Genomic DNA, 13222 nt, shown 5'->3' with positions numbered 1-13222 from the left:
TTTAAAAGCCACAAAAATGGGATTTTTTCATTATTAAAGATAATTTTTAGGGGGAAAATGGGTTTTGGGTGGAAAAAAAAGATTTTCTGTGTGAAAAAAAATTTCTTTGATTGCAAAAAATTTTTGAGAGAAATTTTGAGAGAAAAAACTGCATTCCCAAGGAATTCCAACGGATTTATTTAAAATTTGGGGTGTTCTGAAAAGGAAAAAAAATTGTGTTTATGGCGAGATCTGGGATTTTTTTTCCATGAAAAAAATTTATTTGGGGATACAATTTAATTTTGTTTTTTGTACCGAGATGGTTTTTTGGGAGGTTTTTTTTTCCGGAGGAAAAGAGTTCTGTGGGAAAAAAAATTGAAATTTTGAGAAGGAAAAGACAATTTTGGACAACTTTAGAGGGAAAAAAAAAAAATTATTTTAGAGCCCCAAAAAAGCCCCGATATTGGCAATTTTTAACAATTACGTGAACAAAAATCCGGAATTTCTGCCCCAAAAATTGGTTCGGCCCCTCCCATACCGCGGGTGATGAAATCCCCCCTTAGTGACAGGGGAGGGGAGGAAGATGACCGCGGTCACTCAGTGGTCACTCTGTGGTCACTCAGTGGTCACTCGGAGCCCAGCGGTCACTCAGTGGTCACTCAGGGCGCAGTGGTCACTCAGTGGTCACTCAGCGGTCACTCAGTGGTCACTCAGGGCGCAGTGGTCACTCAGTGGTCACTCAGCGGTCACTCAGTGGTCACTCAGGGTGCAGTGGTCACTCAGTGGTCACTCCGTGGTCACTCAGGGCGCGGTGCAGGTGGCCAAATGGCGGTCAGTGATGATGATGATGATGAAGATGACCATGATCACCCAGTGGTCACTCAGTGGTCACTCAGTGGTCACTCAGGGTGCAGTGGTCACTCAGTGGTCACTCAGGGTGCAGTGGTCACTCAGTGGTCACTCCATGGTCACTCAGGGCGCAGTGGTCACTCAGGGCGTGGTGCAGGTGGCCAAATGGTGGTCAGTGATGATGATGATGATGAAGATGACCATGATCACCCAGTGGTCACTCAGTGGTCACTCAGGGTGCAGTGGTCACTCAGTGGTCACTCAGTGGTCACTCCGCGGTCACTCAGCGGTCACTCAGTGGTCACTCAGGGCGCGGTGCAGGTGGCCAAAGGGTGGTCAGTGATGACGATGATGACCATGATCACTCAGTGGTCACTCAGTGGTCACTCAGAGCCCAGTGGTCACTCAGTGGTCACTCAGGGCGCAGTGGTCACTCAGTGGTCACTCAGGGCGCAGTGGTCACTCAGCGGTCACTCAGAGCCCAGTGGTCACTCAGCGGTCACTCAGGGCCCAGCGGTCACTCAGCGGTCACTCAGGGCGCAGTGATCACTCCGTGGTCACTCAGAGCCCAGCGGTCACTCCGTGGTCACTCAGGGCGCGGTGCAGGTGGCCGAAGTCCGGCCGCTCGGCCGCCTCGCGGGCCCAGCATTGCAGCATCAGCCGGTGCAGGGCCGGGGGGCAGCCGGGGGGGCAGGGCAGGTACTGCTGGAACTGGGGTTACTGGGACGGACTGGGAGGGACTGGGATGGACTGGGATGGGGGGAACCGGCCCCAAACCCCGTCCCAGCTCCCCCCAGTCCCTCCCAGTCCATTCCCAGTTCACTCCCAGTCCCTCCCAGTCTGTCCCAGTCCCTCCCAGTGCCTCCCAGTTCCCTCCCAGTCACTCCCAGCTCCCCCCAGTCCATCCCAGTCCATTCCCAGTTCACTCCCAGTCCCATCCCAGTCCATCCCAGTCCATTCCCAGTAACTCCCAGTGCCCCAAAACCTCCTCTAAACATCTTCCAGTCCCCCTCAAATCCATCCCAGTCCTTCCCAGTTCCCTCCCAGTCCATCCCAGTTCCCTCCCAGTCCCTCCCAGTCCCATCCCAGTCTGTCCCAGCGCCTCCCAGTTCCCTCCCAGTGCATCCTAGTCCCCCCAAATCCCCTCCCAGTCCCTCCCAGTCCCCCCAAATCCCTTCCCAGTGCCTCCCAGTTCCCTCTCAGTCTCTCCCAGTTCCCTCCCAGTCCCTCCCAGTGCCTCCCAGTGCCTCCCAGTCCCCTCAAATCCCCTCCCAGTCCCCCCAAATCCCCTCCCAGTCCCTCCCAGTGCTCCCAGTGCTCCCAGTGCACCTGCTGGCCGCGGTTCTGGAAGTGGTGGCCGGCGTTGGCGATCACCTGCTCGTCGCTCAGGGCGCCGTAGGGCTGCTCCCGGCAGCGCGTCAGCACCTCCCAGAGCGTCACCCCGAAGGCCCAGGCGTCGCTGGCGGGGCTGAACCTGCCCTGAAACCCCAAATTCCGAATTTTTGGGGGATTTTCTGGGAAATTTGGGGAATTTTTGGGGAGTTTTTGGGGATTTTTTGGGAAATTTGGGGAATTTTTGGGGAGTTTTGGAGGAGTTTCCAGCACTCAGAAATTCCAAATTTGGGGGTTCAGAACCTCCCTGAAGGCTCAGGCGTCACTGGCCGGACAGAACCTGCCCTGATACCCCGAAATTTGGGGATTTTTGGAAGTTTTTTGAGAGTTTCCAGCACTCAGAAATTCCAAATTTGGGTGTTCAGGACCTCCCCGAAGGCCCAGGTGTTACTAAACCTGCCCTGAAACCCCAATATTTCGGGAATTTCCGTGAATTTCCCAAAAATCCAATTTTTCCCTGAAGAAATCAAAAATTTCCCCAATTTCCCCCCCAAAATCCCATTTATTTCCAAAATAAAATCCAATTTTTTCCCATTTTTTCCAAGTTTTTTGCCCGAAACCCCACTTTTTTCCCCCGTTTTCCCGATTTTTCCCAAACTGCTGTTTTTTCCCCCAGTCTCACCCAGAGGATGCTCTCCCAGGCCATCCAGCGGATGGGCAGCAGCGCGCGGCCGCGCACGCGCCCGTAGCCGGTGCCGTACAGGTTGCGGCTCATGCCGAAATCCGCCACCTTGACGCGCAGCCCCTCGCCCACCAGGCAGTTCCGCGTCGCCAGGTCCCGGTGCACGAAGTTCCGCGCCGCCAGGAAGCGCATCCCGGAGGCGATCTGCGCCCCCAGGTCCACCAGCGTGGCCAGGCTGACCGAAAAAAATTGGGGGTTTTATTTCAAAAATTTGGGGTTTTACCGAAAAAATGGGGATTTTCCAAAAAAAAAAAAACTAAAATGCTTTTTTTCCCTGAAAAAAATTAGATTTTTCTGCTTGAAAAAATGGAATTTTCCCCCCAGATTGACTTGGAGTGGGCGTGGCTCTGGTGGGCGTGGCTTACAGGGGTGTGTCCACATTGGGGCGTGGCCTTTTATGGGCGTGGCTTCTCTTAAAGGGCCAGAACCCCGGAAATATTAACGGAACCACTCGGAGTGGGCGTGGCTCTGGTGGGCGTGGCTTATATGGGTGTGCCAAATTAGGGCGTGGTCTTTTAATGGGCGTGGCTTAATTATGGAGGCGCTTCTCTTAAAGGGCCAGCACCCCAGAACCACTCAGAGTGGGCGTGTCCCGGTGGGCGTGGCTCAGGTGGGTGTGTCCACATTGGGGCGTGGCTTAGTTATGGAGGAGCTTCTCTTAAAGGGCCAGCACCCCAGAAACGCTAACAGCGACCCACTCTGAGTGGGCGTGTCCTGGTGGGCGTGGCTGGGGGCGTGTCCCACCTGAGGGCGTGTCCGCGGGCCCCGCCCAGGAAGCAGTGCAGGTCTCCGTGCTCCATGTACTCGGTGACGATGCACAGGGGGCCGGGCCCGCCGCACACCCCCAGCAGCCGCACGATGTTGGGGTCCCGCAGCCGCCCCAGCGTCCGCGCCTCCTGCAGGAAATCCCGCCTGGGCCCGCCCGGCGCTCGCCTCAGCGCACCTGGGCGGGCCAGGGCACACCTGGGCACACCTGGGTACAGCTGGGGACACCTGGGGCACACCTGGGCACACCTGGGCACGCCTGGGCACACCTGGGTACAGCTGGGGACACCTGGGGCACAGCTGAGATACACCTGGGCACACCTGGGTATGCCCTGGGTACAGCTGGGTAACACCTGGGGACACCTGGGCACACCTGAGATACACCTGGGCACACCTGGGCACACCTGGGATACACCTGGGCACACCTGGGTATGCCCTGGGTACAGCTGGGTAACACCTGGGGACAATTTCGGGACACCTGGGCACATCTGGGGACACCTGAGATGCACCTGGGCACACCTGGATACAGCTGGGTACACCTGGGCGCACCTGAGATACACCTGGGCACACCTGGGCAGGCCGGGGCACACCTGGGCACACCTGGGTATGCCCTGGGTACAGCTGGGTAACACCTGGGGACAATGTCGGGACACCTGGGCACATCTGGGGACACCTGAGATGCACCTGGGCACACCTGGGGACAGCTGGGGACACCTGGATTCCCTTGGCCACCCTCCAGTATCATTCTGTCCCCATCTCCCAGCTCCCCCCAGTCCCTCCCAGTCCCCTCCAATTCCCTCCCAGTCCCTCCCAGTCCCTCCCAGTCCCTCCCAGTCCCCTCCAATTCCCTCCCAGTCCCTCCCAGTCCCTCCCAGTCCCTCCCAGTTCCCCCCAGTCCCTCCCAGTTCCCTCCCAGTCCATCCCAGTTCTCCCAGTTCCCCTACCGGGCATTCTTGGGGGCGTCCGGCCGCAGCACCTTGACCGCCACCAGCAGGGGGCGCTCTGCGGCCGAGGGGGCGGGGCCTGGCTCGGGGGGCGGGGCCAGGCCCAGGGTGTGGGGGGCGATGACCTCACACAGCAGCACCTGGGGGCGGGGCCAAAGGGGAGGGGGCGTGGTCAAACGCATGGGGGTGTGGCCAATAGAAAGGGGTGTGGCTTCAGAAATGGGGCGGGGCTGACGTGCCAAACCCATTGGGTGGGGCATTAAAAAGGGGCGGGGCCAATACGATTTGGCGGTGGCCTCGTAAGGGGCGGGACTAAATTATTTAAGGGCACGGAAATGAATTTTGGGGCGAGGCTAAAAAATAGTGGGTGTGGCCTCAGGGAGGGGCGTGGCACGCTGCCGGGGGCGTGGCTTACCTCTCCGAACTGCCCCTCCCCCAGTTTCTCCCGGAAGCGGAGGCGGTGCCGCGGGAAGGACGGGAGGGCGGGGCCGTGGGCGGGGCTGTGGGCGGGGCCAGCCAGGGCGTAGGCGGAGCCTCCGGTGACGTCAGCCTCGGCGTAGGCCCCCGCCCCCGCCTCGGGCTCACCTGTGCAGGTGGGAGGGGCACAGGTGAGGTCTCTGTGGGCGGGGCTAAAGTGGGCGTGGCCCTCCCCGTGCCCCGCCCTTACCGTCGGTGTTGATTGGCTTGGCAGCGTTGGGTGGGGCCAGGGCGGGGCCTCCTATTGGCCGGGCGTAAGTGGCCAGGAGCAGCCGATAGGCCGGGTTGGCTGGGGGGCGTGGTCAGAGAGGGGCGTGGCTATTCGAGGGGCGTGGTTTCCCTCCCCCCTCCCATTCCCGTGGGATTTTGGGGCTGTTTTGAGCCTTTTCCTCAATCCCAGAGTGATTTTTTTGGGGCGATTTCAGCCAAAATTGAAACTGGGGAGGAAAATCCTCCCTCGCTCTTTCTCCCCCTCCTTTTTCTCTCCCCTTTCTCCTTTTTGCCCCCTTTTTCTCTTTCTTTTCACCTTTTTTTCATTTTCCCCTCCTTTTTTCTTTTTTTGTTCCTTTTTTCCTCTTTTTCCCTGCTTTTCCCCTCCTTTTTCCCCCTTCCTTTCCCCCTTTTCCCTTTTTCCCCTTTTACCCCAAATTTTTCCCCTTCCTCCCTTTTTTCCCCTTTCCTTTTTCCCCTTTCCTTTTTCCCCTTTTCCTTTTCCTCTTTTTCCCCCTCCCCCCTTTTCCCTTTTTCCCCACAAGTTTTTCCCCTTTTCCCCCCATTTTCCCTCCTCTCTCACCAGCCCCGGGCGGCACAGGGGGCGGTTGGGGCCGTGCCCGGGTGGGTTCCTGGTACTCCCCGGTTCCGGTTCCATTCCCAGTTCCGTTCCCGGTCCCGGTTCCGATCCGCTCGTAGCGGGGTCCCCCCCGCGCCCCTCCCCCTCCCGTGGCGTTGTTGATGACCACGGTGTCCCCCGAGAGCTGCACCCGCAGCGCCGCCTCCGGCCCGCAGCCCTGACACCAGTGCCCACCAGTAAAAACCAGTTAGAACCACTTTGAAACAACCAGAACCGGTTCTGGGCAGGTACCACGGGTTCTGAGCGGTAAAAACCAGTTCAATCCCTCCAAGATCCCTCCCAGTTCCTCCCAGTCCCTCCCAGTTCAATCCCAGCCCCCCTCAAATCCCTCCCAGTCCCTCCCAGTCCATCCCAGTTCCGTCCCAGTCCATCCCAGTGCTCCCAGTCCATCCCAGTCCATCCCAGTCTGTCCCAGTTTGGTCCCAGTTCCATCCCAGTTCCATCCCAGTCCCCCAAATCTCCATTCCCAGTCCATCCCAGTCCATCCCAGTCCATCCCAGTCCCTCCCAGTGCCTCCCAGTCCATCCCAGTTTGGTCCCAGTCCATCCCAGTCCATCCCAGTCCATCCCAGTCCATCCCAGTCTATCCCAGTCCCTCCCAGTCCCCTTCAAATCCCTCCCAGTCTATCCCAGTCCCTCCCAGTCCCCTTCAAATCCCTCCCAGTCACTCCCAGTCCCTCCCAGTCCATCCCAGTCACTCCCAGTCCCTCCCAGTCCATCCCAGTCCCTCCCAGTTCCCCTCCCAGTCCCTCCCAGTCCCTCCCAGTCCCCCCCGGTGACCTTGCCCAGCGGCCCAGCCGCGCCGCGGTGGCGCCGCAGGATGAGGATGATGATGGCGAGCAGGAGGAGGATGATGGCGCCCAGGCAGCCCAGCAGCGCCGGCGACTGCTTCGCCTCGCCCGGGGCCACCGGCGGGACCAGTTCGGCCTCCCCGGGGGCTACTGGGAGGGCAGGAGGGTGTCATGGCCACGCCCACCGCCGATAAACCACGCCCACATAATTCCCACCCAATTAAACCCCACCCACTTGTTCCTCCATTAAACCACACCCAATTAAACCCCACCCCCTTGTTCCTCCATTAAGCCACACCCAAATAAACCCCACCCACTCATTCCGCCATTAAACCACACCCAATTAAGCCCCACCCACTCGTTCCGCCATTAAACCACACCCAATTAAGCCCCACCCACTTGACCACACCCACTGAAGCCCCTCCCAGTTAAGCCCCGCCCATTGAAACCACACCCACTTAAGCCCCGCCTACCCGGGGAGGTGCCGTTGGTGGCCCCGCCCCCGTCGTGGGCGTTTTCCAAGATGGCGGCGGAGGGGTCGGGGGTCGGGGGGCAGCCGCTGGCACCCCCGGGGTCGTCCAGCACCTCTGGGGGGGGATGGGCATTGATGACATCATTGGCAGCCGATGACGTCACCAATGGTAATATCAGGAACGATCAATGATGTAATCACGAAATCGATGACGCCATTGGCTGACAATGACCTCAACGGTCTGCCAGTGACGTCATCAACCAACCATTGACTCCAACACCCAATGGATGACCCCAACACCCAGTGGATGACCCCATGACCCAACCATTGACCCCAACACCCAATGGATGACCCCATGACCCAACCATTGACCCCAACACCCAATGGATGACCCCATGACCCAACCATTGACCCCAACAACCAATGGATGACCCCAACACCCAATGGATGACCCCAACACCCAACCATTGACCCTAACACCCAACCAATGACCCCAACACCCAGTGGATGACCCCATGACCCTACCAATGACCCCAACACCCAACCATTGACCCCAACACCCAACCTGAGATGAAGGACACCTCACTGAAGAGCATCCACTCGGCGCCGAAGAAGAAGCGGCACTGGATGAAGCGGGCGTGGCGCCCGCCCAAGGGCACGGTGACCGAGCGGGCGCTGGCGTCCTTGGTGGCCCCGGCCAGGCTGTGGGTGGCCACCATGGGCTCCCAAGCCGTGGCCAAGATCTTCTTGAAGCGACACTCGACGGCCCGGAAGATTCCGACCCCGCGCGTGTGGAGGTTGTTGCAGTGGACCTGGGGGGGTGACGACACGCCCCATGACGCCCAGGGGCAAGGTGGCCAATCCCAAAGTTCTCCAGAGGGACATCCCAGACCCCGAGGTGGCCTTGGCGTGGTGGCCACCCCTCCATCCGTCCATGGCTGACCAATCCCACCGTTCCCGGATCTCCCAGCATTCCCTGGGGCACCTGCATGGCGTGGAAGGCGCGGAGCTCCTGGAACTCGAACTCCAGCTCCACGTGGGGCTGGGGCCCCGGCGGCCGCGGCCACCCCACGTAGTCGTAGCCCGGCCACAGGTGGCGCTCGCGGGTCCTCAAGAAGTCATCGAGGCCCAGGACCCCGTCCGAGAGCTGGCCCAGCCCCCCGAAGTGCAACCTGGGCAGGTGGGACACACCTGGAGATCCCCCAGTGACACCTGGAGATCCCCCAGTGACACCTGGGCAGGTGGGGCACAGCTGGATCCTGGGACTGTCCCGTCCCACCCACCTGGGGACTGCCACGGGACAACCTGGGAGAGTTTGGAGACACCTGGGGATGGTTTGGGGACACCTGGGGATGGTTTGGGGACACCTGGGGGGTTGGATTGAGGAAATTCGGGAATTCTTGGGGCAGGTGGCCCCTGGGGACACCTGGGGACACTCACGGGCCGGCGCTGAAGCCGTCGTAGGTGGAGTCGTTGAGGACGATGGGGGCGGGGTCCAGGGCCATGACGTGTCCCCGCGGGGCCGTGTAGGACAAGAGCCCGGCTGGGGACAGGGACACGTCACCGTGGGGTCATCGTGGGGTCACCGCGGGGTCACCACCCCTTGGGGACACCCAGGAGGTGGCATTGGGTGGGCTGGGGGCGTGGCCATGATGATGTCATGAGCCAGTGGAGGATGTTGTCAACCAATCGTTGACCCCATGACCCAACCGTTGGCCCCAACACCCAATGGATGGCCCCAACACCCAATGGATGACTCCATGACCCAACCAATGACCTCAACACCCAACCAATGACCCCAACACCCAACCATTGACCACAACACCCAACCATTGACCCCAACACCCAATGGATGACCACAACACCCAACCATTGACCCCAACACCCAACCATTGACCCCAACACCCAATGGATGACTCCATGACCCAACCAATGACCTGAACACCCAACCATTGACCCCAACACCCAACCAATGACCCCAACACCCAATGGATGACCCCAACACCCAACCATTGACCCCAACACCCAACCAATGACCCCAACACCCAATGGATGACTCCATGACCCAACCAATGACCCCAACACCCAATGGATGACTCCATGACCCAACCATTGACCCCAACACCCAACCATTGACCTCAACACCCAACCAATGGCCCCAACACCCAACCATTGACACCAACACCCAACCATTGACCCCACAGTGACAAGACTCCAACTCAGCTGCCCCAGGGCCACCACTAAGGGCCGGCTGGGTGCCGGACGCGACCGTGGGTGACCACCACGGCTTAAGGGCCACCAGCGGGGAGGGGACAGAGGTGACCCGGGGGTGACCGGGGGGTGGCAGTGAGGTGACAATGAGGTGACAATGAGGTGATGCTCACCCTCCCAGGGGCAGCCGTAGAGCTCCAGGCGCAGGCAGACGCTCATGGCGCGTGGCGCCCGCGGGTACACCCGGAGCGCCCGGGCCACCGGCGCCGGGGACAGGTCCTTGAGCACCACGCCCTCGGGGTCCTCGTTGCCACCGATCACCTGCGGGGCCACCACCCACGGGTGGCGTCAGCCCAGGACACCCCGGGAACGTCTTGGGCTCTGTCACAGCCAGAGGTCTCCCGGGGCCTCCTTGATGGCCTCAGTCCCACGATGTCCCCAGGGTGTCACCAAGGTGTCCCCAGGGTGTCCCCAAGGTGTCCCCAGGGTGTCCCCGAGGTGTCCCCAAGGTGTCCCCAGGGTGTCCCCGAGGTGTCCCTGAGGTGTCCCCAAGGTCCCTGATGTCCCCAATATCCCTCCAACCCCCCCAAACCCCATTGATGTCCCCAAATCCCCTCGACCTCCCCAATGTCCCCAAATACCCCAATGTCCCCAAACCCCCTCAACACTCCCAATGTCCCCAGCGTCCCCAAACCCCCTCGACTTGCCTGATGTCCTCCAAAGTCCCCAAACCCCCTTGATGTCCCCAATGTCCCCAAAGCCCCCAATGTCCCCAAACCCCCTCGATGTCCCCAAATCCCCCATTGTCCCCAGATCCACCTCGTGTCCCCAGCGGTCCCTCCAGCGCAGCCAGCGGCGCCGGTCGCGGCTGTAGCGCAGCCGGTACTGCCGGGCGAACTCGCGGCCGTGTCCCCCCGCGTGGCGTCCCTGCGTCCCCACCAGTGTCACCACGTGCAGCCGGCCCAGGTCCACCTCCAGGAACTCCTGCTCGGCCGGGAACACCGGTCCCGCCGGGCACCAGGCGCCGTCGCCGTCGCTGCGGCCCAGCCTGGGGACACCCGGGGACGTTTGGGGACGTCTGGGGATGTTTGGGGGCGTTTGGGGACGTCTGGGGACGTTTGGAGACACCTGGGGACGTCTGGGGACGTTTGCGATGTAGGAAAAGTCAAGGGATTTGGGGATATTTTGGGGTTTAGGGGCATCCAGGGGACACTTGGGGACACTCGGGGCAGTGGGGTAGGACCCCTACTGGTCTATACTGGTCTGTACTGGTTTATACTGGTTTAAACTGGTTGATACTGGTTCGTACTGGTGCGTACCGGCCGTGGCGGGCGGCGGTGGAGTCGGACCAGGCGCTGGAGGCCGAGAGGCGAAAGTCGGGGATGGTCCCGTCCTGCATGCCCAGAGCGAAGCGGCAGCGGCCTGGGGACAGCAGAGGGACACTGGGGACACTGGGGACAGCCAGGGGACACTGGGGACACTGGGGACACTGGGGACAGCCAGGGGACACTGGGGACACTGGGTACACTGGGGACAGCAGAGGGGACACCAGGGGACACTGGGGACAGCCAGGGGACATTGGGGGACAGCGGTGGCCGCGGTGGCCGCGGGGTCACTCACCCAGGTCCAGCGCTGTCCCCGCTGTCCCCCGCAAGGTCCCCTCGGCCACCCCGGCCAGCAGCAGGAGGGGGAGGGGCAGCGGCAGCGCCGCCATGGCCCCGCCCCCAGCCCGAGGGACTGGGAGCACTGGGAGGGAACTGGGAATGAACTGGGAGGGACTGGGATGGACTGGGAATGAACTGGGAGGGACTGGGAATGAACTGGGAATGAACTGGGAGGAACTGGGAATGAACTGGGAGGAACTGGGATGAACTGGGAGGAACTGGGAGGAAACTGGGAGGAACTGGGAGGAACTGGGAGGAACTGGGAGGAAACTGGGAATGAACTGGGATGGACTGGGAGGAACTGGGAGGGACTGGGAGGAACTGGGAGGGACTGGGAGGAACTGGGAGGAACTGGGAGGAAACTGGGAATGAACTGGGATGGACTGGGAGGAACTGGGAGGAAACTGGGAATGAACTGGGATGGACTGGGAGGAACTGGGAGGGACTGGGAGGAACTGGGAGGGACTGGGAGGAACTGGGAGGAACTGGGATGAACTGGGAGGGAACTGGGAGGAACTGGGATGAACTGGGAGGAACTGGGAGGGAACTGGGAGCACTGGGAGCCCCCCCAGCCCAGCAGCTGCTCCCAGAATCCTTTGCTGGAATTTCCCCCTTCCCCCCTCCCCCCACAACAGCTGCAGAGGGGGCGTGGCCTCTGGGTGACCCCACCCCTTCATTTGCATAAAGATGAATATTCACCAAACCCCTTTAAAACCACCTGGGGCGGACAAAATGGGCCCCAAATGTCCCCAAAATCCCCCCGAAATTCCCAAAAAAAAATCCCCAAAATTTCCCCCGAGCTCCCCAAACCTCTCCCCCAAAATTCTCAAAATTCCCCCAGACCCCCCAAATTCCCAAAAATCCCAAACATTCCTCCATATTCCCCCCGAATCCCCCAAATTCCCCCAAATTCCAAAAGTTCCCCCCAAATTTCCCCTAAATCCCCCCCCAGTTCCCGCGAAATCCCCCCAAAAATCCCAAATTTCCCCTAAATCCCCAAATTCCCTCCAAAATTCTCCCAAAATCTCCCCAAATACCCCCAAACTTGCCCCAATTCGCCCCAAATTCCCAATTTCCCCCCAAAATTCCCCCAAAACCCCCCAAAACTCTCCCCAATTCGCCAAACATTCCCAAATTTCCCCCAGAATCCCCAAATCACCCCAAACTCCCCCAATTCAAAAAAAAAAAAAAAATCCCCCCCAAATTCTCCCCAAATTTCCCCCAGTTCCAAAAAAAAACCCCAAAATTCCCGAATTTTCCTGGAAAATTCCCTAATGCCCCCCAAATTCTCCCCAATTCCCCAAAAAATCCCCCCAAATTCCCCCCAAACTCCCAAAATTTCTCCTAAATCCCCCCAAATTCCCCCCCCATTCCCCCCAACACCCCCAAACTTCCCAAATTTCTCCCCAAAATTCCCAAATTTTCCCCAAATTCCCAAATCCCCCGTGCCCGGTGCCCACCGCTCTCCTCGGCTCCTCCCGGTCGCTCCCAAATCCCCCCCGGATCCTCCCAAAATCCCCCAAAATTCCCGGACCTCCCCCCGGGGGGGCTCCAGGGGGGCTCCGGACTCCGAACATTCCCCCAAAAAAACTCCAAACAAAAAGTGGGGAAATTCCCACAATTCCGATTGTTTTTTTGAGGGGTAAACCCCCCAAAATTCCGATTAATTGGGAGCTTTATATTCCCAAATTCCCCTGAATTCCCATTTTTTGTTCATCCTTTTATCCCCAAAATTCCCGTTTTGGGGAATTGTTATTCCCGAAATTCCCATTTCCCCACCCCCAAAATTCCCGTTTTGCCCCCTTCATCCTCCCCCCCCCCGCCAAGTTCCCAATTCCCCCCCAAAAATTCCCATTTCCCCCAAAAAATTCCCATTCCCCCCAAAAAATTCCCATTTTTTCCCCAAAATTCCCATTTTTTCCCCCAAATCCCCCTTTTTCCCCAAAATTGCTGTTTTTTCCAGGTTCCCCCACAAAATCCCTGTTTTTTCCATTTTTATCCCAAAATTCCCATTTTCCCCCAGAAATTCCTGTTCTTTCCATTTTTTCCCCCAAATTCCCATTTTCCCATTTGTATCCCAAAATTCCCATTTTTATCCCAAAATTCTCATTTTTATCCCAAAATTCCCATTTTTTTCCTCAAAATTC

The 13222-nt window shown here is 59.2% G+C and overlaps 1 protein-coding gene across 3 annotated transcripts; it reads right to left on the bottom strand.

Annotated features, from left to right (window-relative positions):
• Nucleotides 1–237: 237 nt before the first annotated feature.
• LOC121468689 (epithelial discoidin domain-containing receptor 1-like) lies at nt 238–12580 on the bottom strand. 3 transcript variants are annotated; one of them, XM_072921065.1, is made up of 18 exons: nt 12536–12580; nt 11032–11157; nt 10731–10833; nt 10231–10459; nt 9585–9732; nt 8641–8743; nt 8186–8372; nt 7766–8012; nt 7202–7315; nt 6718–6878; nt 5882–6095; nt 5279–5377; nt 5027–5196; nt 4612–4751; nt 3647–3814; nt 2843–3077; nt 2158–2307; nt 238–1533 (listed from the first exon to the last, which is right to left on the bottom strand). In XM_072921065.1, the coding sequence occupies exons 2-18, from the start codon at nt 11123–11125 to the stop codon at nt 1390–1392; spliced, it is 2706 nt and encodes a 901-aa protein (XP_072777166.1). In that variant the 5' UTR covers nt 11126–11157; nt 12536–12580; the 3' UTR covers nt 238–1389. The 3 variants fall into 3 exon arrangements, with proteins under 3 accessions (XP_072777166.1, XP_072777168.1, XP_072777167.1); XM_072921067.1 differs by having other exon boundaries at nt 238–1530; XM_072921066.1 differs by lacking the exon at nt 12536–12580 and having other exon boundaries at nt 11032–11223.
• Nucleotides 12581–13222: the final 642 nt, after the last annotated feature.

This window comes from Taeniopygia guttata, chromosome 35 (assembly GCF_048771995.1).
Source record: "Taeniopygia guttata chromosome 35, bTaeGut7.mat, whole genome shotgun sequence".
Lineage (NCBI taxonomy): Eukaryota > Metazoa > Chordata > Aves > Passeriformes > Estrildidae > Taeniopygia > Taeniopygia guttata.
The sequence above is the reverse complement of the archived record's forward strand: the minus strand, read 5'-3'. Positions and strand labels throughout refer to the sequence as shown.